This window comes from Ceratotherium simum, chromosome 21 (genome assembly GCF_057802395.1).
Source record: "Ceratotherium simum simum isolate JZ-2026a chromosome 21, ASM5780239v1, whole genome shotgun sequence".
Classification (NCBI taxonomy): Eukaryota; Metazoa; Chordata; class Mammalia; order Perissodactyla; family Rhinocerotidae; genus Ceratotherium; species Ceratotherium simum.
This window is the reverse complement of record NC_141920.1, coordinates 24,033,971-24,059,872: the sequence shown is the minus strand read 5'-3', so window position 1 is coordinate 24,059,872 and position 25,902 is coordinate 24,033,971. Positions and strand designations below refer to the sequence as shown.

Here is a 25,902-nt window from a genome sequence, read left to right as displayed (position 1 = left end):
TAATTTTATTTATTTATTTTTCCCCCAAAGCCCCAGTAGATAGTTGTATGTCACAGTTGCACATCCTTCTAGTTGCTGTATGTGGGACGCGGCCTCAGCATGGCCTCAGCATGGCCGGAGAAGCAGTGCGTCCGTGCACACCAGGGATCCGAACCCGGGCCACCAGCAGCGGAGCGCGAGCACTTAATTGTTAAGCCACGGGGCCGGCCCTGGATAACAGTTCTTTATCAGATGTCTTTTGAAGTATATAGGATTTAAGGCTAGGAGACTGGATGAGTTCATTTAGGGCTGCACTGTGCAAAAAAGTAGCCACTAGCCACATGTGGCTATTTAAATAAAATAAAAAATTCAGTACCTCAGTCACACTAGCCACATTCTCAGTGCTCAGTAGCCATGTATGGCTAGTGGCTACCATATTGGAGAGCAGAGATATAGAAAGTTTCCATCAAGAAGGTTCTATTGGACAGTGCTGATCTAGGGAGTCAGTATAAATAAAGAGGGAGGACTAAGCTGTTGGAGCCTTCAGGTGCCTAGATGTTAGCAGGTGAAGGGGAGCTAGCAAGAGACTGAGAAGAAGTGACTGTTGAGGCAGGAGGAAATCCATGAGGAGGGTGTCCAGAGGCCAAGTGCAAAAAGTGTTTCAAGGAGGAGGGAGTAATAACCTCAATCTAGTGATGCTGGTGGGTCAAGTAAGATGAGGATTGAGTGACGGTTGATTTGGTCACATCAGGATTATAGATGACTTTGACGAGTTTTATTGGAGTGGTGGAGACAAAAGCCTGATTGTCATGTGTTCAAGGAAAATGAGAGAGGAGAGACTGTGATGTGGTGTACAAGTAGAGGGACTGACCGTTGAAAGGAGCAGATAGTTCATTTATTATAAGGGGAAGGGGGAGACAGTGTATAGAGGTACAGATGAAGGTCAACTGGTAGAGTTGGTGATGGGAGCATGTGTTTTCTGTTTTTTTTTTTTTTTTAATTGAGGTATAAAATTCGCTGTTTTCAGAGTACAGTTCTGTGAGGCATGCCTAACTCATACAATCACGTAAGCACCACTGCAATAAAAATATAGAGCACTTTGATCACCCCACAAAATTTCCTTGTGTCCCTTTGTAGTCAACCCTCTTGCCACCTCCAGCCCTTGTCACCTAGTGATCTGTCCTCTGTCCATATAGTTTTACATTTTCCAGAATGTCATATAAATGACATATAAATATAAATCATACAGTATATAGACATTTGAGTTTGGCTTCTTTCACTTATCATAATGCATTTTAAGATTCATCCATGTTTTTGCATGAATCAGTAGTATATTGCTGAGTAGAAGTCCATTGTATGGATGTACCACACTTTATCCGTTTACCTGTTCAAAGACATGAATTATACACACAACCAGCCAAACGAAAACCCAATGGCAAACACTTGAAAAAAACAAAAACAAAGACATGAATTGTTTCCAGTTTTTGGTAAATATGAATAAATATTTGCATACAGGTTTTGTGAGAACAAAGGTTTTCACTTCTCTTGGGTAAATACTAAGAAGTGTGATTGCTGGGTCATATGTTAAGTGTATGAGAAACTGCCAGACTGTTTTCCAGTGTGGCTATTCCATTTTGCATTTCCACTAGCAATGAATGAGAGTTCCAGTTGTTCTGTACTTTTGCCAGCACTTGGTTGGATTCTTTTTTTTCCTTCGTTTTTTGTTATTGTTTTTTTAATGGAGATATAATTTACATACCGTAAAATTCACTCTTTTAAAGCATACAGATAAGTGGGTTTTAGTATATTCACAAAGTTGTACAACCATCACTGTCTAATTCCAGAACATTTTCATCATCCTCAAAAGAAACCCCATATACATTAGCAGTCACTCTCCTTTTCCCCTCAGCCCTCCCCAGCCCTAGGCAACCATTAATCTACTTTGTCTCTGTAGATTTGCCTGTTCTGGAGATTTTGTAGAAACAGAATCATACAATAGTTGTTCCTTTGTGACTAGCTTTTTCATCTTAATGAAATGTTGTCAAGACTTATCTGTGTTATAGCATATATCAACATCAGCATTCTTTTTTATGGATGAGTGATATTCCCTTATACCATATTTTGTTATGCATTCATCAGTAGATGAGTATGTATATTGTTTTCACTTTTTGGCTATCATGAATGATGCTGCTATGAACATTGTATACAAGTTTGTGTGTAGACATATGTTTTCCTATTGCTTGGGTATGTACCTAAGAGTGGAATTGCTGGGTCATATGGTAATTAACGTGTTTAACCTTTTGAGGAACTGCCAAATTGTTTTCCACAGCAGTTGCACCATTTTACTTTCCTGCCAGTAATGGGAATTCTTTTTTAGATTGATTTTTTTTTTTTTTGTGAGGAAGATCAGCCCTGAGCTAACATCCATGCCAATCCTTCTCTTTTTGCTGAGGAAGAGTGGCGCTGAGCTAACATCCGTGCCGATCTTCCTCCTCTTTATGTGGGACGCCGCCACAGCATGGCCTGACAAGCAGTGCCTCAGTGTGCGCCTGGGATCCGAACCCGGGCCGCTAGCAGTGGAGCGCGCGTACTTAACCGCTACGACACGGGGCTGGCCCCTGATTTTATTTTTTAAGTGAAATAAAAAGTAAAATCCTTAGCTGAGACTGAGGATCAGGAGGAGGGGGGCTTGGATTTAAGCTAAGATATGAAGATAAGGTGTGAAATATTACTCAGGAGAATGAAGAAGGATTGGATGTGAGAAGTATGGTAGGATTGCTGGTGCTATCAGGTGCCACTGAGGTCTCACTGGAGGTTGGTGGTCATAGAATTTTTTCAATAAACTTTTTATTTTAGAATAGTTTTATTTTTTTTGATGAGGAAGATTAGCCCTGAGCTAACATCTGTTGCCAGTCCTCCTCTTTTTGCTGAGGAAGATTGGCCCTGGGCTAACATGTGTGCCCATCTTCCTCTACTTTTTTTTTTTTTTTTTTTTGGTGAGGAAGATCAGCCCTGAGCTAACATCCATGCCAATCCTCCTCTTTTTTTTTTTGCTGAGGAAGACCGGCTGTGAGCTAACATCTATTGCCAACCCTCCTCCTTTTTTTCCCTTTTTCTCCCCACAGCCCCAGTAGATAGTTGTATGTCGTAGTTGCACATCCTTCTAGTTGCTGTATGTGGGACGCCGCCTCGACATGGCCTGACAAGCGGTGCTTCGGTGTGCGCCCAGGATCGGAACCCGGGCCGCCAGTAGCAGAGCATGCGCACTTAACTGCTAAGCCACGGGGCGGCCCCTTGCCTCTACTTTTTATATGTGGGATGCCTGCCACAGCATGGCTTGATAAGTGATGTGTAGGTCCATGTCCACGAGCCGAACCTGTGAATCCCAGGCCGCTGAACTTAACCACTATGCCACAGAGCAGGCCCCGTAGAATAGTTTTAGATTTACAGAAAAATTCCAAAGGTAATGTAGAGAGTTCCCATGTATGACGCACTCAGTGTCGTCTACTGTTAACATTGTACATTAGTAAGATAGAAATCTAAGGTACATTTGTTAAAATTAATGAACCAATAATGGTATATTATTATTAACTAAAGTCCATGCTTTATTCATATTTCCTTAATTTTCCCCTTATGTCCTTTTTCTTTTCCAGGATACAACATTACATTTAGTAGTCATGTCTCTTTAGGCTACTTTTGGCTGTGTCAATTTCTAGATTTTCCTTGTTTTTGATGATCTTTTATTTATATCAGTATGGACTCAGATAATTATTTTAGACTTTGGGTTATAATCCCAATACTACTTTATTTTATTGCTCCTGTTGTTCCATGGGGAACTCTTTCAGTTGGCTCTTCTGTCCTTTTGACAAACTCTCATCATCATTTTGTGTGTGTGTGTGTGTGTGTGTGTGTGTGTTTAACATTTGCTTATTTCTGGCACTACAAAATATTCCAGGTTCATCTTGTATATTTTCTGCCCCAGTTTTAGAGTCAGCCATTTCTCCAAGGAGCCTTGGTTCCTTTTTTTGGCAAATGGTATTAGACATCAAGATCTGGATGCTAGGTGTGTTCCTTGCTGCTAAGGGGTCATTGCTTCTAGGCTCTGGATTATTATTATTATTATTTTTTGTTATTGTTGAGGGGGATTGGCCCTGAGCTAAGATCTGTTGCCAATCTTCCTCTTTTTGCTTGAGGAAGATTCACCCTGACCTAACATCTGTGCCAGTCTTCCTCTATTTTGTATATGGGATGCCACCACAGCATGGCCGTTGAAGAGTGTGTATAGATCCACACCCGGGACCCACACCCACGAGCCCGGGCCACCAAAGCAGAGCACGCCGAACTTAACCACTATGCCATGGGGCTGGCCCCTATTATTATTATTTTTTGAGTAAAAGATAATATCTATATTGTTTTTTCTCATTACAGTTGTGATATGTATTTGTTTTAAAAAAATGAAAATTCAGATATCACAGAACTCAGCAGGCCAGATCCTTTAGAGCACCTTTGGAGCCTCCTTGGCTTCTCCCTTCCACCCCATCATCTAGTTTGTCAGCTAATCCTGTCAGATCCACCTGCTGAATCTATTCTGACTCTGACCTAGTTGCCACCTCCACCCTACTGCCCTGGCCTCAGCCCCCATCATGAGTCTTCTGGACCCCGGCAGTAGCCACCTAACTGGTCTCCTGCATCCATCTGGACTGGGCCTTCTCCTCAGACTAGACCTACCACTCAGTCCTCCTACCAATGTTAGGCCCTGGATTTTTTTAAAAACTTTTTTGATATTAATTTTCATGGCAGTTTACAGTTGTAAGACATTGAATTAAGAAGAGAGCAAAGGTGCTACTCTTCTTAAAATTTTATTTAAAAAACCCTTTTTATTGAGGTGTAATTTACATTACAGTGCACAGATCTTAAGTGTGTAGCTTATGAACTTTTATGCATGTATACACCTGTGTAATCACCACGCAGGTCAAGATATAGACATTTTAGGCACCTCAGAAGGCCTTTTTTCCTTCACGCAGTCACGCAGCCCCCTCTACCCCTAAGGAAACCACTGTTTGTGGTCATGCATTTAAAGTGAAGACCCATCAGCATGTTGAGTGTATTCTTCATCCATATTCAGCTGCCATGGTGCAGGAGAGGAGAATGTGGAGAATCGGATTTACTTAGGGTTGGAGTTTATCCAGGCAGGTATGATGAAGGCAGAGAGGGCCAGGGAGTTGAGAGTATATGCAAGGCAGTGTGATTAAAGGATAAGATCTCCAGGATGAGAGTGAGGGTGAGAGCAGGCAGAAGGAACAGCGTGACAAAAGTATTGAGAGCTCAGAGAGCATGGTGTGTTCTGAGAATCTGGAGAGGGAACAGATCAGGAGTGGTGGGAGATGGGGCTAAAAAGGGAGATTTTAGGTAGGAGAGAGACATGGTCAGATCCCTCTTAGTAACAAAAAAGTAGTGGTGTTCATTCAGTCACCAAATATTTACAGAGTGTCTCTGTATCACTATCTTTGCAGGTACTGATAGAGGGGTATAGGAGTCATCTGGACGTACTGACTGTTTAATTGTTGCTGGTGAGAAAAGATCGGGATTGAGGAGAGAGATGAATTCAAGACATTTCCTGAGTTAGACTGTCACGTGTTGGTTAATGGAAGTGCTAAATGGGTAGGGAAAGAGTTAAGGCATCCAAAACAGCAGTTTTTCTGCAGCTTAATAGTCAGCCCTTTGTTTTTCACTAAATACAACTTGCATCCCTCTCTTCTCTCCAGCAAAGGCTGGGGATGGCTTAGAATGTTACTTTTGTGCATAGACGTCTTTTGCTTCGGGTGTGTGCCCTGAGCCAGGAATAGAGGCACGCTGTGATTCTTGAAGTAAATGAGTGCTGTATGTTTGCAGAAAGGCTATTTATATAATAGGGAAGAATCTGGAAGCAGCGTGAATGCCCAACCCCTGGGAGAAAGTTTAGGCAAATTCTGGGCTAGCCACCAGGTAGACTATTAGATGGCTAAGACAAGAGACACCTCTGTGGATGTGAATCAGTATGAGGATATTTACATGTGAAGTCAAATTAAGAGTAGAAGGTTCTTCACTGGGCTTAGACTCAGAAGATTTGGATGCTGACCTTGGTTACACCTCTCTAGTCACTCTCTTTGAGCTTGCATTTCCATGAATGTAAAACGGGTACAGTGATAATAACAAATCTTCACGTCCTCATGGGATTGTGGTAGAGATCCGATGAGATACCTTATGTCAAGGCAGTTTATAACACCTAGAGTGAGCTACACACATTGGTTATTTATTTATTTATTTATTTATTTTTTGGTGAGGAAGATCGGCTCTAGCTAACATCTGTGCTCATCTTCCTTTATTTTGTATGTGGGATGCCGCCACAGGATGGGTTGATGGGTGATGCATAGATCTGTTCCCGGGATTCGAACCTGCGAACCCTGGGCTGCCAAAGCGGAGTGCGCGAACTTAACCACTACACCGCTGGGGTGGCCCCTCACATATTGGGTCTTAATAGCCATGTGAGCAAACGCTGACCGATTGGAGTGGGAAGTCAGAGGGAAATTGTTATCCTTTCTGGTTCCTCTTTTTTTTTTTTTTTTTTTTCTGTAACGTTTCCTCAGTTTGTATTTCTGGTGTGTGTATGGGGGGACCAAACAGGTTCCTGCCAAGCATTGTCTGGCTGCTCTAATTTAAGCATGTGCACAGTGTGCGGTATTGGGCAGTTTAATTTTGCTCAGAAGCAACCAAGACTCTGAGCAGCAAGCCATCCTGGGACTTGAGGTGATATACTATGGACAAGCCAAAATTGTATCCCAGTGTTAGACCTGAGTGTTATCTGTCTTTCTGGACATGCACGTGGAGTTATTCACTCTCATTTGGTGTGAGCTTTACTCTCCCACAGTTCTGTCCTTGGTGGAGCCCTAGGGTAGGATGGCTTATCTGGTAGCTTAGAGCAATGTTTCTCAAACGCAAAAAGATGATGACTGGCGCCTTCAACCTCTATATTATCTATGGATCCCACTTTTAGTAGCATTGGAGCAAAATGCTACTATGTTATTTATTGCTGTGTAACAAATTTTCTCAAAATTTAGTGGCCTAAAACAACACTAAACATTTATTATTCAGTGTCTGTGGCTCAGGAATTCAGGAGCAGCGTAACTGGAGGATTCTGGCTCGAGGTCTCATGGGGTTATAGCCCAAGGTGGCTCCCGCATGCTACTGGCAAGTTGGTACTGGTTGCTGGCAGGAGACCTCAGTTCCTTGCCATGTGGACCTTTCCATAGGGCACCTAGAATGTTCTCACGACATAGTACCTAGCTTCCCCCAGAACGGGAATCCATGAAGCAGCAGTGCTGTGTGTGTGTGAGTGAGTGAGTGTGAATGTGTGTTAAAATATACATAACATCAAGTTTACCATTTTAACCATTTTTAAGTGTATAGTTCAGTGACATGAGGTATATTCATATTTTTGTGCAACCATGACCACCATCCATCTGTAGAACTTTTTCACCTTCCCAAACTGAAACTCTGTACCCATTAAACAGTAACTCCCCATTCTCCCTTCCCCCTAGCCCCTAGTAAACTACCCCTGTCCTACTTTCTGTCTCTGAATTTGACTACTCTGGGTATCTCATGTGACTGGAATCACACAGCATTTGTCCTTTTGTGACTGACTTATTTCACTTAGTATAATGTTTTCAAGGTTCATCTATGTTGTAGCATGTATCAGAATTTCATTCCTGGGCCGGCCCTGTGGCTTAGTGGTTAAGTACGTGCGCTCCGCTGCTGGCGGCCCGGGTTCAGATCCCGGGCGCGCACTGATGCACCGCTTCTCCGGCCATGCTGAGGCTGCATACCACATACAGCAACTAGAAGGATGTGCAACTATGACATACAACTATCTACTGGGGCTTTGGGGAAAAAAAAAAAGGAGGAGGATTGGCAATAGATGTTAGCTCAGGGCTGATCTTCCTCACAAAAAAAAAAAAAAGAATTTCATTCCTTTTTAATGCTGAGTAATATTCCATTGTATGGATATACCACATTTTGTTTATCCATTCATGGGTCAATGGACACTTGGATTGCTTCGACTTTTTGGCTGTTGTGGATAATGCTGCTGTGAATATTGGTGTAGAGATATCTGTTTGAGTCCCTGCTTTCAGTTCTTTTGGGTGTTTACGCAGAAGTAGAATTGCAGCAGTGCTTTTTTTTTTTTTTTAAAGATTTTATTTATTTATTTTTTCCCCCCAAAGCCCCAGTAGATAGTTGTGTGTCATAGCTGCACATCCTTCTAGTTGCTGTATGTGGGACGCGGCCTCAGCATGGCCGGAGAAGCAGCGCGTCGGTGCGAGCCCGGGATCCGAACCCGGGTCGCCAGCAGTGGAGCACGCTCACTTAACCACCAAGCCACGGGGCCGGCCCTGCAGCAGTGCTTTTTATAACCCATCCTTGAAGTCCCACACCATCACTTCCACCAAATTCTATTTCTTAGAAATGAGGCCACATTCAAGGGGAGGATAATTAAGCTCCTCCCTTTGAAGGAAGAAGTGTCAAATTTGCAGACATATTTTAAAGCCACTGTAACTACCTTTTGAGAGTGATCATATAATATCATGTTAGTTGCAAACACACACTAAAATTCTTTAGTAGTGCTTGGTTTTATGGTGGTCATCTTGATCAGTGTATCTCAGCCTTTTTCATGTCATTGTTCACTTATAATCCATTTGTGGCACCTCAGCTGGGAGGCTCTGATAAGGTGGTCCAGATTATGGATAAGCACAATAAAACATTCCTTATGGATACCTTGTGGACCACCAACTCTGTGTTCACTAACACCAAGTGGTCCACAGACTGCTATTCGGAAACACTCTTTTAGGGCCCAGCTGCCCATCTGTACAATAGGGATGGAATCCATAAGATTCCTGCATTGCTTTCTACACAGAGTTGTTGTTTCCTTTCTCACCTTCAGTTTCTTACACTTGCTTGCCCTCTTTTATACTTTCCTTCCTCTGTACCTATGCCGATTTGCTAATATTGTACCATCTCTCAGAAACACTTCTCCAGCCTCATTGCCTCTTTGATCACCTGGAAAACGCCTATTCATCTTTCATAATTGAGATCAAATATCTCCTTTTCACTAGAGTTGTCTTGGCCCCTCCTTCCTCACCCCTGTCTACCCCCATCTACCCTAGAACTAGCCTTTTGCTCCTCTGTGCCCTACTATACTTTAAGTAGTCTTCTGTTGTTGCACTTGAGATACTTTATTACAATTATTTGTGTGTGTAGGCACACTTTTATTGTGTAGGCACACCTTTATTCCCTCTGAAGATACTGCAGTGAATAAGAGACAGATCCCTGGAGGGGTGTCTATAGTCTCCTAGGAAAGCAGACCATAAATATAAACAAGTAAACAGAAAAACAAATGAAATAATTACCGTTTGGGGTAAATGCTATGAAGGAAGCAAGCGGGAAACTGACACAGACTGGAAGGAGATGGAGGCTATTTGAGATAGTATAGCAGTGTCCCATATAAAGTGGAGGAAGATGGGCACAGGTGTTAGCCCAGGGCCAGTCTTCCTCAGCAAAAAGAGGAGGATTGGCATGGATGTTAGCTCAGGGCTGATCTTCCCCACACACACACACACACACACACACACACACACACACACAAATCCTGTTTGTGACTTGAGTTTGAAATATTTTTATGGAGTCTTGAGCTCATTTCTTTAAAGGAAAACTATTGATTTTGAACACTTAAATTGTATCTGATGATCATTTCAAACTTTGTTATTAGTTTAGGCAAAATTCACTCAAGAAGAGGTAGAAAACTTGACCAGACTAGTAACCATAGAAGTAATGGAAAAGGTAGATAAAGAACTATCTTATGAAAAGGCCCCAGAGTAGGCAGTTTCATAGAAAATGAAATAAAGCTTTCTAGTCCAGTCTATAATGTTAGCATAGCCTAATACTGAAACTGGGCAGAAAGGGCTTGATACAAGGAAACTTCAACAAATCATACTTATAAAAGAGACACAAAACTTGTCAGTAAAATACTAGAACACCAAACAGACACTTACTAAGTGAATGACACACACAACCAAATATGACTTAACATTAGTGGGGTAATGATAAGTTAAACTTAGGAAATCTATTATTTCATTATATTCATAGAGTAAAAGAGAAAAGCTGTATAATCATCTTGACAAAGGCTGAAAATTCTCAAAATTTATTCTCGATGAATCCTCGATAAGGTAGGTATAGAGAAAAACTTATTAACTTGAATAAAGGCATTAATTAGAAACTGTAACAGACTTCATACTTAACAATGAAACACTGGAGACATTTTCATTAAAGAGAAGGATGCTGACTATCTCTGCTAATTTTCAGTGTCATCTTGGAAGCATGAATCATTGTGATAACACAAGAAAAATAAATGGCAGGTATCAGTATTGAAAGTGAGACAGTATAATCATAATTTGAATATGATATGATAATCTGCCAGGGCAATGCAAGGGAGTTAATTGGTAATCCATTGGATAGAGTTTGAATAGTTTCAAAAAATCAAAAGTGTAACAAGGCATTCAATGAGAATGATTCCTTCTACTTCTTTATCTATCCTATACCCACTCTACCCCCTATAGGTAACCAGTTTTATTAGTTTCTGTCCATCCTACCAGTGTTTCTTTATTTCTCTATAAGCAACAACAAATATATATTCTTATTTTCCTCTTTTGTAACACAGAAGGTATTGTAAGATATGCACTATTATGTGGTTTGCCTTTTTTAAACTTAATATGTCTTGGAAATCTTTCTATATCAATTCATAGAGTGTGTTCTCATTTTTTTTCTTACAGTTGCATAATATTCTATTTTGTGAATGTGCAAAGCAGGATATAAACCCAATAACCATGAAGCTATTAGCTGATATCTTCCCATTAAATACTTTTCAGAATTTCAATTTAAAAGTATTTATTTTCACTTTCACAAGTATTATGTGACTAAATCCTTGTAAAAATTTAAACTTCAAGCAAAAGTCTCTTGGCTATTCCCAGTCCCTCTCCCCTCCCCAGAGCTAACTTTTGTTATCAGTTTGGTGTTCAATATCTGCTCCTTTCTGGCTAATATTTCCATTAAAAATGTGACTCCTAGCTGCAATGTTAGTTTGGAAACTAGAGTTTCATCCGTGGCTGTTAACATGTTGAAGCTGAAAATTTTCTCTCCCCTTTTCTGTCTATACAGATTCCATTCACATCTCGTCTTTTGTTAACCTTGCTGCATCTTCTCCGGCTCCCCTTATGGTTGTCCAAATATTAGATTGAACCAGATAAAGTTAGTATTTTTGTAGGTAAAAAGCAGTTTCATGTGATTCCACGTAATAGTTTTAAAGCTTACTTGGTTCATGTGCCTGGTTCTCCTCAAGGGTAGGGGCCAGAACACGTATGTCTCCTACTCCCTTCCCAGACCTAGAATTGACTGGCCAGATCAAAGTCACTCAATGAAGTTCTGTTGACTGATGAAGCTGAGCTGTCCTTAAGGCAACTCGCAGTTGTGATCCACCAGTCTTACTGGACTGATCTCCAAGTAAGATCTCAGCTGTCTCCCTTTTCTCTGAAATGTAGTTGGGTTTCCCCATCCTCCATGAGTGACTTGCATCCTTATCATACTTTAGAGAAGTAGGGAGAACCACCTCCTCCTTAGGAAACCTTGCTGACCCCTTGGTTACTAGTGATTCTCCTGTAGAGGTTTATGTAGTCTGCAGACAGTGGGATGTCTGTGCCCTGTGAAGTTTTTTGAGCAAGAAAGAAGCTTTATGCTAGCAGAGGGCCCAGAGGTCTCACAGATTCCGAGTGTGTGCAGTGGAGTTGCTAGCCTAGGAATTTTGAGTTGATTCTGTGGATCCAGACTTACCAGACTTTTAGAAGGCACTGACCAGTGCAAATTCAAAAGAGTTTAGGATTTGTCCTGAGGTTGCCAACTTTTTGTTTTGCCAAATAAGTATATTTAAAATAAATATCTAATTATATACTTTTTATAGTTAATACGTGCTCATGATACAACATTCAAAACATACAAAAGGATATACATTAAATAAAATAAGTCTCATACTTCCTCTCCAGTTCCTTAACTATCCAGTTCCCCTCCCAAGAGGCAAACCGAGTTGCTTGATCATCCTTCCAGAGATAGCCCACGCATTTAAAAACAGGTATGAATGTATTGGCTCTCTCCCCTCCCCCAAATAAATGGTAGCACATTCGATACTGTCTTACATCTTGAGGTTTTTTTCCCCTACTTTTCTTAGAAATCTTGTAAATTCAGTATATAGAGAGCTGCCTCATTCTTTTTAATGACTGCATAATATTAGTAAGGGTATTAAAAACAAACAGTTAACATTGTTTTAATTTAAAAAGTATATTTAGGGCCGGCCCTGTGGCTTAGCGGTTAAGTGCGCGCGCTCCGCCACTGGCGGCCCGGGTTCGGATCCCGGGCGCGCACCAATGCATTGCTTCTCCGGCCATGCTGAGGCCACGTCCCACATACAGCAACTAGAAGGATGTGCAACTATGACATACAACTATCTACTGGGGCTTTGGGGAAAAAAAGGAGGAGGATTGGCAATAGACGTTAGCTCAGAGCTGGTCTTCCTCAGCAAAAAAGAGGAGGATTAGCATGGATGTTAGCTTAGGGCTGATCTTCCTCACAAAAAAAATAAATAAATAAAAAGTATATTTAAATACCAAAAAGTTAGAAAGAATGTTATTTTTGTATAAAGAAAAGTTATATACATTAAATAAATTTAGTACTGTGAAAAATTAATTCCATGCGTTGATCCAAAGACGTGTGTTTGAAAACTATTGCTGTAGATGGTAAACTATTAAAGAAAGGGCTTTCAATAGGGCTGTGTTTGGGCAGATTGCATACTTTATGAAGGCTAACTAGTCTCTGGTAGGTTGAATGAATGAGAGGGCAAGAGGAATATAATTGAGATATTCATGTCCTTCTCCCCATTTTACAGATAGGAATAGATTTAGAGAATCCTCTTTGTGTCTCCTACAATTGTACTACTCAGTTCATCAGATCGTACAATTAGCCTGTCTGCTGTCAGGATGTCTTGTATTTATAGCAGCTATATGTCAGTTGGATTGGAGTAGGGAGACTAGTTTCAGGGCTGTTTATTCCTTCTGTTAATATTTTATGAGCAATTAATGTATGCATAGTACCATTAGGAATTTTGAAGAGCATACCCTCTCAGTCCTGTGTGGGAAATACCTATATGAAGTGATGGTGGCCTGAAGTTGGAGAGTGACTGAAACTGGCATGGGTAGCTGGAGTCTGAGAGTCTTGGGATTGAAGAACTGATAGGACAGGTAACCTTTGGGAGTGGAAGAACAGGGGGAGTGGAATTCATTTCTGAACATTTATTGAATGCCCAGTATCTGCAACCTACTGTGATAGATTAATGCCAAGCAAACTGCCTTAGAGGACACTAGTGTAGGGTTGAAGAGGACACAGTATACAGACACAAGGAAGCAGGCCTGTTTATTTAGGTAGCACATATTTATTAGGACGTCAGGGTACTAAGTGCTGGATACAAGAAAGGAAGGAAATGGTACAAATCTAAGTTGTAGGGAGAAAATACAGGTAGAATCTAAACTTGCTTAGTCTAAAATAGCAATCTCATCAATAGAAGTGGATTTAAGAGAACAATGGCGTACAGTATTTATTTTTCTTTATTTTTAACCATCTATCTATTTTTGGAATGAATAATACATTTATGTGGTTGAAAAATAAAAAATATACTGCAAAAAGTCTCCCTCCCACTTTTGCCCCCAGCCCAGTTCCCCTCTTGTATCAATCAAGTTTAAATGCTGGAAACAAAAACCACTCTGTGTACTTTAACCACAAAAGGATTTAACACAAGGAATTGGGTACTTATAAAATTGTTGGAAGGGTTGGAGGAGTGGGACTCAAGGGGGGTGCTCTTAAGAGTATCAATTTGAAGCACTCACCACTGGAGCTGTGAACTGGAGGTCAGGAAGTCATTACTGCCACTGCCACCCTCACCCCTGCTGCTTGACATTCAGGAAGCCATTAGACCCTTTGCTCCTGCAGACCAGCACTTCGGTATCACCTGGGGGCTTATTTAAAGCTCTTAGGCCCTAGCTGCATTTATTGAATCAGAATCTGCATTTTAACAAGATCCCCTGGGGCTGGCCCCGTGGCGCAGAGGTTAAGTGCGGGTGCTCCGCAGCTGGCGGCCCAGATTCGGGTCCCGCCAGGCACCTCTTGTCAGGCCATGCTGTGGCTGCGTCCCATATAAAGTAGAGGAAGATGGGCACGGATGTTAGCCCAGGGTCAGTCTTTCTCAGCAAAAGAGGAGGATTGGCATGGATGTTAGCTCAGGGCCAATCTTCCTCACACACACACACACACACAAAACAAAAAGATCCCCCGATTTGTGTTATATGCAAGTTTGAGAGGCCCTGCACTGGAGCACTGGGTCTGGCCACTGCAGTTGCCTCTAAACCCACAGGTCTCCATCACCTTGATTGCCTCTTGTATGGGAACCAGGGAAGTGTAGTTGTTGGTTTTCCCAACTGTCAGTCTAGAAGGAGGGTGGAATGGAGATTGAAAGAGCCTGTCTACTGAACTCACCATACTTCAACAAGTAACCATTGTTAGTTTCCTGTGTGTCTTTCCAGATATTTTATGCATATTTAAGCATATATGAATATGTATACTTTTTCATCTTTTTAAAAAAATAAACAATAGCTTACCATACACAGTGTTCTGCACCTTGCTTTTTTCATTTAATAGTTCATTTTGGGAGAGCTTTCAATATCATGGCATAGAACCATCTTGTTCTTTTTTTGTGTGTATGAGGAAGACTGGCTGTGAGCTAACATCCGATGCCAATCCTCCTCTTTTTGCTGAGGAAGATTGGCCCTGGGCTAACATCTGTGCCCGTCTTCCTCTACTTTATTTTTATTTTATTTTATTTTATTTTTTTTTGTGAGGAAGACCAGCCCTGAGCTAACATCCAATGCCAGTCCTCCTCTCTTTTGCCGAGGAAGACTGGCCCTGGGCTAACATCCGTGCCCATCTTCCTCTACTTTATAATTTTATTTATTTATTTATTTTTCCCCCAAAGCCCCAGTAGATAGTTGTATGTCATAGTTGCACATCCTTCTAGTTGCTGTATGTGGGACGCGGCCTCAGCATGGCCGGAGAAGTGGTGCGTTGGTGCGCGCCCAGGATCTGAACCCGGGCCACCAGCAGCAGAGCACGCGCACTTAACCACTAAGCCACGGGGCTGGCCCCATCTTCCTCTACTTTATATGGGACACTGCCACAGCTTGGCCTGCCAAGCCATGCGTCGGTGCGCGCCTGGGATCCGAACCAGTGAACCCCAGGCTGCCGCAGGGGAATGCACGCACCCAACTGCCTGCGCCACCAGGCTGGCCCCTTCCTCTACTTTATATGGGATGCCGCCACAGCATGGCTTGACAAGCGCTGCATCGGTGCGTGCCTAGGATCCGAACCTGCGAACCCCAGGCCACCACAGTGGAGCGCATGCACTTAACTGCTGCGCCGCCGGGCCGGCCCCAACCATCTTGTTCTTTTTAACAACTGCATAGTGTTCCACTATATGGATTACAAAATTCTTAAGATTGAGCCTGTCTAATACAATCTGGGTTGTATGGTCATTCTAATTTATTGGCACATGTAAAATCTAATCTAGTTGTTAAATGTTTGTTTCCTGCCTCCTTTGTGCTTAGGTCTTGTGTATATGTCATCTTGTTTAAGTTGCACTACAACCCAGTGTGTTGGGTATCCTTCCTCCAGTTTACATGAGGGAACTCAGGCTCTGAAAGATTAATAGTTCTTAAACTAAGGAATATCCAGGTTGATATTTGAACCTCAAGTTTGTTAGCCTCCATAATTTGTGATTTGACACAATTACACAGAGCCTCTAAATGGTAGGCTTTATTGAGTACTTTGGTAACCTGCTCCTTTGGGAAGAGGTTTGGAAGGGTACCATTTTGGATATTTTGGGTGGATATTAAAGGCACTTCAATTTTTTTTTCTGACTCAGGTATCCAGCTCACATAGAAGACATTGACTTCGAAGAAGGAAAAGTACTCATCCATTTCAAGCGTTGGAACCATCGTTACGATGAGTGGTTCTGCTGGGACAGTCCTTATTTACGTCCTTTAGAGAAAATACAGCTGAGGAAAGAGGGCTTACATGAAGAGGAAGGATCTTCTGTGAGTAACAAATCTGGAAAGTTCTATAATGAGCTGGGTCAGCCATTGGGTACTTTATGTTCCAGCTTTTGATGTTGAGTGTGAAAGTCACTAGTAGCTGGGGACCAATCCTTATTTAGGGCCTGTGGTTGCAACCCTGAGATCTCCATGGCACGTGGGGCTCTTGAAGAATCCCACTTGTCATCTGTTTGTATGATGTAATTGATGTGACAGCTCATAAACTAACTTGGTTGAGACTGCATTGATGATGATCAGGGACCTTATCTCTCTTTTACACCACTGTATCCCTTTAGATCAATTATTAAGTTGATCTGCTGTCTGATTATTTATTAAGCAATCATTTCATGTGGAGCACTGTGCTAGCCTCATATCGAGGACTTTTATAAGCACTTGAAAAACTTGGAATTGATTGGACTGTATTCCTTTTTTCTGCATTTCATCACTATGTCTAGAGCTTTTACTGACTTGAGAATGAAGGATGAAGTATTAGTTTTGAGTTTTTTGAACAGGTGTTGAGACATCTGTAGAGATCCTGCTGCCTTTGGATCTGACTCAGCCCTGGATTCTGTTTTCTATTTTAACCCTGACCAGGGAATTTGAACACTCACTAGCCTGTTTTTTTTTTCCCCCAATTTAGGATTGGTCACTCTTGTCCAATTTGATTGCTCAGTATTCATTCTATGAAATATATCAATGCAAACTGTGTGCTAGGAAAACAGTATGAAATATTAAAGGTGAATGGATGCTTCCTTTGGCAAAAGACCCTTTAAAAGTGTGGGTGGCATTAGGTGGCGTGGATACTGCTTCCCTCAAGATGAAGTAGCCTCCTTCCTTCCAGCTTGTATACTGGGTGTGTTCCCGGGCTCTTAGACTCACTTTCAGGGACAGGGTAGTGTTATCATCAGTGCTGTGCTGGGCCTGCCCACAGCTCTGAGGATGGGAAAAGTTGTGTGTCCAGCCCTTTTGTTTTGACTCCCAGTGCTGAACAGCAGAAACATCCTCCTCCATCCCAGCAGCCATCTCCCCTTCCCACTCTTGTCAGTTCTAGCCACTTTTATGAATTCTGGTACCATGTGTGTCTAATGAAATTGGATTGGTAACAGGATCTTTTTTGTTTTTAAATGTTTTTTAGGAATTTCAAATAAATGAGCAGGTCCTTGCTTGCTGGTCTGATTGTCGTTTTTACCCAGCCAAAGTCACTGCTGTTAACAAGGATGGTAAGGCATTTGAGTTGTAATTGTTTTTACTCATGTCTTAGGGGGGAGTTTGTGATATTAGAGTTTGATAGTATATTTTCAGTATGTATTTATCACCTAGGAATCCTATCTCTTCAAGTTAATCACTATGTCAGGAGTTAGGAAGAAATTTTGAATGGAGAGAAAGCTGGGTTAAGAAGGGGAGTTTGATTCTTTGCCTTCTAAATTTGTCGTTGTTTTCTAAAACAGTCATGGTTCGTCTGTCACTCTGCTAGGAAGTGTGCAGGTTCTTGCTGTCTAGGAGTTCCTAATATAATTGATGAAATAAGCTGTTAGTATTCCTTTTACTTTTTGTGAATAGCCTAGAAATGAAGTGAACACTAGCAAACATTTGTGAAAAATGTGCTTTGTGGATACAGAATGATTGAGGGTGGTATGTAATATCAGAGTTGCTAGTTGGAACTGGGGCACTGGGATTTAGAGCACTGAGTGGGATGCCTTTGCCAGAGTTTAGAACATGTGAGGAGTCAGGACAAGAACATGACCCACACAGGCTCATTTTGCTAGTATGAAGGCAAGAGGAGGGTTATGAAGATAATATGTATGGGCAGCGTTCTGACACTCAGAGAACAGACTCTGGATCGAAATGATACCCTTTTTTTAGCATTTTCTACCAGGATGTTTGTGGTATGTCCATGATCTCTGCAGTGAATGTTTAGGGCAATCAAGCCTCTTTGTACTACTGTTAGGGGTGACTGTAAGGACAGATTGACTTTTCATTCAATGAAGTTATTCAAGTATTTATTCAGCATTCTGCCAGATGCTGGACCTTGGGCTAACCAAGAAGTTTTGTCTGAGAATGAGTTGAAATGCTAAAAAATGAACATACATTTGCATGTAGCAGAAATTTTAGTGTCTCTATAGCTAAATTCACCCCACCCCCACACCATCAGCTATTAGACCAGTGTGAGTTAACACATGTAAGTTAAGTCACGTACCAGATGCAGGTTATCCTTAAAGCACAGTTCTCGTGCCTCAGGCCTTCAGAGCAAGGTTGTATCTTCTAAGTTGTCTAAGCAGTTAGTGATCCTCCAGTTCATGGTTAAGTCGTTTTGGATAGTTCCTTATTCCCCTAAATTACTTTTATAAGCTTGTGTTTAAAATAAAATCCCTTTACTACTTTTCATACATCTCACATTAACCTAATCACTTATTTTAAAGGAGAGCTTACATGTTATTCAACTGCCTCGTCCTTTTAGTAAAATACATAGTTTACTTTTTCAGAGTCGTATTTTCAAGATTAATAATTTTTCTGCTTTTACTGGTTTTAATCCTATTATATGAAATACAGGTATTCTTCATGTACATAGATGTGTTCCCGAAAGTCTGTTAGATTGATTTATGGTGATCCAATCACATTTTCCCCCTGAAAAACACCCATTGGAGGTGTGCTCTCTTGGGGAAATGGTGCCCTTTAGATGAAATGACAGTTATGGGTAGTAATGCAGGTAACTCTGTAGATAAAGGAGGTAGCAGAAAGGAAGCAACATTTCTCTTTTATTCCAGTGATGTCCCAAAGTCACATGGAGGACAGAAATGGGGCAGTGGGCATTGGATGAGGGAGTGGCAAAGCAGGGGCAGATTGAGGGAGAGGGGTTTGGGGAGCCCTGGGAGCTGTTTCATAGAGGGGTTGGGGGTGGGAGAAGTCTTATAGAGGGGTGGGGGTGTGTGTCTTGATGAAGGCGTTAAAGGCTTAGGAACCTACTGTGTTTGCATCTGATATCTGCAGAGCTCAGAGCTTGGCATCATGGATTTAAAACAAACAAACAACCCCACCTAGTTCAAGGCAGAATGAAGTAGGTGTTAAGATAGAGCCAGCAGGAGGAGGCAAGGCAGGAGCACAATGGTGCAGATAAATCATAAGGGGATGGGGAAGGGACTGGGTTTTTTGTGTAGGTGAATCTGAAATCTTTTGAAATAATCATTTAAGGACTAAAAGTCATTGGCTACTTTATTGGCCATAGTTAATTAAGGTTTTTAAGTGTCTTTTAAACTGGGGCAACCAGAGTTTTGCAAGTTGTTTTAAAAAATCTTTTTGGTTTATTTCCTCTATAAGCTAAAATTATAGGAGGGAAGAGTCTTGAGGTAATGGTTTTCCTAAAATGGTCTTTTGCCGCTCAAGTATGTTGGTTGTATAAGTTCCAAGTTCTGTCCCGTGAATTTTAGTTAACTGAAGGACATTGAAAATGAGTGGAGATTTCTGCCAGAACCTGTTTTCCGCAGAGTTTTTGGGTCTGAAGTCCTGTATTATGCTGCCACCCTTATTGGTTCTTGAGACTGATTGGAAGAGGGAGGAGAGAAAGGACATGGGGGAGGCGAAATCCTGAAAGTTAGTGGAATGGCTGGGTGGTATTATTGCCACATCATGGATTGTGAAGGAAAGCTAACTTTAGTGGGAGCTCAGATCTGTCCTGATTTTGAGGTGAGATAATGACTCTCAGGTGCTGCCTTTGGGTTGGATTTTATCCATGGGAGCTGGCGGACAGTTTCTAGTTCATCATGATTCATTCTAGTAATTGCAGGATTGGGAGGGACAATGCTGGACTCTCTTTCCCTGGTATTTTCTGCCCTGCTGCAGTATCATCTGTAGCAAGGGCCACCACAGCTTAATGGTGCTGTGAGGAGAAGCTCTGCTGGCAAGGGGCCCCTTAATTTCCTGTAAAAGTCATTCTGTCTTGTTGGTGCTGCTAGGAGGAGGCCAGGGATACAGTGAAGTCACACCCTGTAAATTCATCTTTGGAAGGCTTGGTCTGATCTTCTTACCACTCTTAACCTCCGTGGTGGTTTTCCTGAGGCTGAGCATTGACTGAGCAGGCTGGTGGGTGGGGGCTCTGGCCAGAGTGGAAAGCAGTGGCTCCTGGCAGTGGGAGTCTGGCATGATTGAATCACAACTAAATAGCAACTTGAGAGTTTCTTAAGGGAGTTATTTAGCACTTGGAAACTGGAGAGGGCAATGCCATGTTATTTAGCCCTTTTCACCTGGAATGGTTCTTTAGCAGTGGCAATTAAACATCATTGAGCGTGAAGGCAGACACATCTGGTAGCCTTGTTAGACCCTCTGTGTGTGTTGGACTAAAAGACGGGATTTTGCTTCCTGGGAATCTTTGTTCAGCAGCCATCTCTGGTGGGTTGACCTCAGCTCTTTGCTGGGGCTGCTCAGCTCCCCTTTTTTACATTGGGAATGACAGAGCCACTTGTCTGTCAGGACTTTCTGCCCCCAATCGTGGACGACTCAGCTCTTGCAAGGCATTCTCTCTGGGGGAAACTGAAAGTAGGTTCACGTTTACAACAAAGTGAGGAATTGTTCCTTCCTGTTGATCTGTGGTTCTTTAAGTTGAGTGAGCAGGTGAATCAGATCCTTCTTCCTTAAAATTATGCATATTCAGAGGTCATGTGCTCCCTTTCCACCAGTTCAATCTCTTTGGTCCAGTGCCTGGAGTCTGCATTTGTAACAGGAGATTCTGTGGAAATGATCTTGTTTCTAGAATCTCTGGTTGAAGCAGTTACTATTTTTTGTTTTCTTCACACTGTAACTGATCCTACATTTGAAATGTGGGGATGTTGGGACTATGTGAACAACTTTGCACAGAGATAAAAGGACGATTTAGGCCCACACATGCAGGTGCTAGCTTGGCTCTTATCTTCTGTGAGGGGTGGGGAAAGGGGTTGGTGCTTCCTTTTTAAAGTGACTTGGTGGATGATAATAATTAGAACCGCTTGTGAGTCCCTTGCTCTGTGACAGTCCCTTTGCTAAGCAGTTTCCATATTTGATCTCATATAGTCTTCACACAGACATGGAGAGATTGTTGCCATCAACTCCAGCCTCATTTTACAGATGAGGAACTAAACTCATAGAAGGAACTGCTTGAGGTTACAGAGCACATGCATTAAATGGTAGAACTGAGATCTGAACGGAGGTCTGTGGGGCTCCAAAGTTCCTGAACTGCAGTTCCCACAGTTCCAGGCTGCCTCTCTGGAGCAGGGTTTTCCTAAAACGACAGGAGTTGTCAGAGCCAGGTGTTCACTGGGTGAGTGAGTGTGTGTGTGTGCATATGTGTGTATATGTGCATGCATGCCTGATGTGATGGTAGGGTGAATGTAGATGGTCTGTACTTTCTGGAGCCTGGTAGTGTCTTGAGAGCTCTGATTGGGAGACAGGCTCTGGTGCCAGTCCCTATTTGGTGATTATAGGCAATTCACTGCCCTTATTCTGGATTCATTTCAGCAGTTAGAAATTGGAAAAGGAATTGGAATAGATGAGCATTTTTGGAAATTGTTGGGCACAGAACCTAAGCCCATTATGTAAAATTGCCAAGAAGAAAAAGACTTTGGGGGAAGGGAAGGTGTGCCTGCAAACATGTGCATATCCCTCTGTCTACCCCCTGAGGCACATTTGTGGAAACCTCAAGACTTTCAAACCATGTTTGAGAACTTTGAGTGTCCTATCCATGGCATTCTGGAATTCTCTGACTCCTGGAGAATGAGTGGGAGAGAGAAAGGGCCCTGGGGTCACAGTTATGGTCAATTTCAAGAGCAACAGGAATCTGTCCTCTGCAGAGTCACCTGTGTATCCCTGTTTCTTCGGTCCTAGAGAAGAGGAGCTTGCTGTGCAACTCCAGTTTGGTTCTTACATCCTTTCTGCCATTACTGACTGCTGTAAGGTTGTCTGATATGCTGAGTTCTTAACCCCCAGAGGGGCAAGGCCAGGAAGCTTGTTTCACCTGGCACTATAAGGACAGGGGCTTCTTAGGGGAGCCTGAGGTAGGTGGCCTTTGTGTCAAGGTTGCGCTTATTTTGAATTCTGTCATTTACGTGTTATTTGTGGCCATGGGAGAGCTTTATTGTCAGCCACCCATGGGAGGATTCCATGAGAAGACATTCTTTTAGTTACACATGAAAGCATTAAAGTAGATTTGGGGCTTCCTTCCAGAAGTGGGTCTAGGCCACTGTTATCCGTGGGATGTGTTGTTTTGTTCCCTCTGACATATTGAAGCCCAAGTTAGGCAGTGTGCGTGATCAAGGGAGAAAGTTTCAAGGTGATCCTTTGTAGTCCTTTGGAAGTAAAAAGGGTCAGGGCTGGGATATTGCTATCTAAGGACAGTGGTCCCTGAGCATCTTTGGCCATAGGTTGGCTCATTTCAGAGTTGCCAGTGGTGCTCTGGGTCTGTGGTTTGGACGTTAGGCTGCGGGACTTGAGGAATAGGCAGTGTGGAGTGGTGGGAGAAGAGTTGGTCAGAGTTCAGCAGACAGGCTTGGGTTCTAATCCTAGCTCTGTTTTAGACTTACCGTGGAACTCGGGGCATACCCCGTTATCTAAGGCCTCCTTTTTGAGCCTGCCGTCAGGAGTAAGCTTCAGAACGGACCTCAAATAACTGAAAATGTTGGACTGTTGGATAGCGTTAGTTAATGTTGTCCTTCTGGATGTTTGAAATGTCTGTAAAAATGGACAGTTTTCATTTTGATATAACTGATGCTGAACTTTGTTGATAAAATAGTTGAAAGTATGGCTTGTTGGCACACTTAATATTTTCTTGAGAATTGGGTTCTTAAAACCCCCATCTCCCACTCCCATCCCCAGGCTGGCCAGAGCTGGGCTATGTTTAGAGTTCCATAACATTGCTTATCATTGATCCTTTGCTTGCCAACACCCTCAAAATAGAGGCAGGAAGACAGGAACCCAGACCTTTGTTTTAAGTACTCATCAGTCATTGCTGAGCAGCCTCATGTAGAATCCTTTATCATGGCCTGTCATCTAATTGCTTGTTTTAACCAACCAAGTATAACTCTATATCCTGTTTGCTAGCCACTTTCTTTATGTATTGGTGACACTTGTGACAAATAATCCCCTTTATTTTGTAATTACCAGGAGTAAAGATCAGTAGGTGATTACTAATTGTCTATGGCAGTGGTTCTTAGACTTGAGCATGCACTACAATCACCCAAAAGACTTGTTAAAAAGTGTCTTTCATTATTTTAACACAGAGTTTTTGATTCAGTAAATTGGGAGTGGGGTTCATAACTTGCTTTTCTAACAAGTTTCCAGGAATTGCTGATGCTGCTGATCTAGGGACGCTTTGAGGAGCACTGGTTTATGGTGAGCCAGGTGCTGTGTGAGAGAGAAACTCTGGCCTTGGAGAGCCTTCCTTCTATTTGGGATCTGCCTTCTGTGTGAAGGTAGACCTAAGTGTGAGGCTTTGCAGGCCAGGTGCCAAATGAGTCTTTGAGAAGGTCAGAGCAAGGAGAAATCTCCTGTAGGTAGGAAGTCAGGAAGCTCTTATAGAATTATTGTGGTCATTTGAGCTGGGTGCTTAAGGATCAATGAGTGGCACATTCCAGGCAGGAAAACACTTTGATAAAGATGTGGAGGTGGAAGTGTCACAAAGCAGTTGCAGTGGGTGGCAAGTGGCTAGTCACTCTGAGTTGGTGGATATTGTATTCTGGTAATGAAAAATGAGGTTTGGAAAATAATTGGGCTCAGATTGCATTGGACTTTGAACACTAGAGAGGGAGGCTTTCAATAGAGGTGGCTAGCCATTGACAGGATCCTACTTAGGACTGGAGGAGCGGTGGGGAGGGATGGGGAAAGAATGTATAAGAAGGAGGTAACCAGCCATAAAGTCTTAACTTTCTTGTTGCATTCTTCTGTTCCCAGCCCTTGGGATTTTTTTTCCTTCCATGTTGGGTGGGAACTTGGTCCTGGAAACTGACCCGTGTTTCCCAGTGGTAAACCATTACATGATTACCAGTGGTTCACTGGTAATCTTGACAAGATTATCTGTGATTGTTTTTTTAATCCCTGGGACAAAAAAAAAAGGGACATGGGTGCGTTCTAAGATGCTAAAGTTTGAAGGTGTTGATTTGGATGCAACTAATGAGAACTTTTGTAGTTGGATGCCTTAATTGGGAAGATAAGATTATTTGGATTTCCAGCTTCAGTTTTTTAGCAGAGAGTGATTTTTGTTGAACATTTTTTTCTAGTGGAATGAAACTGACAATGTAGCAGGCACCATTTAGTGTTTTTGCCAAGTCTCTATTTTTAAATATTGTAACATGAAGGTATGGATTTTGAGATTAATGTGACCTCTAGAAACATGATACCTTTAACAGTCGTGTTTCTTCTAAGGTTAAAAGATATTACTACCCCTAAGCCCAGAAAATAAAGATTAAATGATGAAAATTAATAATTCACCAAGAAATAAATGTCTTCGTTTTCCTCACATTCTTAATTGTTTTACTGTTCTTTGTTCTTGGTCTAAATTCAGTGCAAGTTTTTTTATTTTAATGAAGGATCATAAAAATGAGTTATTTTTTTGATGGATTTTGATTTGTATAGATAAAAAGATCTATATAGATAAAAAGAAAGGCAAGCATACATTATCTTGGATATAAGTTAGACTGAATGTGATTCTTAAATAATTTTTTAATTCCCCATGAGTTTATTATTGTGGTTGGAACTTCCTTGTGTTTATGGTTTGAAAAGTTTTGTTGGTTTCATGAAACTGTAAGTTAAAATCATGATATCTTCTTGAATTTTAGGTACTTACACTGTGAAATTTTATGATGGAGTAGTTCAGACTGTCAAACATATTCATGTCAAAGCTTTTTCCAAAGATCAGGTGAGAAATGTGGTTTTGTGCTTTGTGGTATGAATAATGCTAACATTGTAGTTTTGTTTCTCAAATAAAGATGTTACATTTGTTTATCATGGCAAAGTCTTTATTTCCTCCATCCGACCTGATTTCACCAGAAAGCAATACAGAAATTTTCAGATATTATAAATGTTTGTCTCTCTCTGCCATTTCCTTTTTTTTTTTTTTTAATTTTTTGTTTATTGCAGTAACATTGGTTTATAACATTGTAAAAATTTCAGGTGTACATCATTGTACTTCTATTTCTGCATGGACTACATCATGTTCACCACCAAAATACTAATTACAACCCATCACCACACACATGTACCGAATTATCCCTTTCACCCTCCTCCCTCCCCCCTTCCCCTCTGGTAACCACCAATCCAATCTCTGTCCCTATGTGTTTGTTTATTGTTGTTATTATCTACTACTTAATGAAGGAAATCATACGGTATTTGACCTTCTCCCTCTGACTTATTTCACTTTGCATTATACCCTCAATGTCCATCCATGTTGTCACAAATGGCTGGATTTCGTCGTTTCTTATGGCTGAGTAGTATTCCATTGTGTATATATACCACAGCTTCTTTATCCATTCGTCCCTTGATGGGCACTTAGGTTGCTTCCAAGTCTTGGCTATCATGAATATGGCTGCAATGAACACAGGGGTGCATGTACCTTTGCAAATTGGTGTTTTCAAGTTCTTTGGATAAATACCCAACAGTGGAATAGCTGGATCATATGGTAGTTCTATCGTTGATTTTT

The 25,902-nt window shown here is 41.7% G+C and overlaps 1 protein-coding gene across 3 annotated transcripts in view; it reads left to right on the top strand.

Moving 5' to 3' along the window:
* PHF20 (PHD finger protein 20) overlaps positions 1–25,902 on the top strand; it is a 151,034-nt gene that overhangs the window by 39,469 nt on the left and 85,663 nt on the right. For 2 of the 3 annotated variants that reach the window (XM_087445335.1, XM_004430452.3), the window contains exons 3-5: positions 16,079–16,250; positions 17,383–17,467; positions 25,043–25,122. In XM_087445335.1, coding sequence (XP_087301461.1) covers positions 16,079–16,250; positions 17,383–17,467; positions 25,043–25,122 — 337 coding nt within the window. The remainder of the gene's footprint in view (positions 1–16,078; positions 16,251–17,382; positions 17,468–25,042; positions 25,123–25,902) is intronic. The other variant, XM_087445337.1, reaches the window with a different exon arrangement.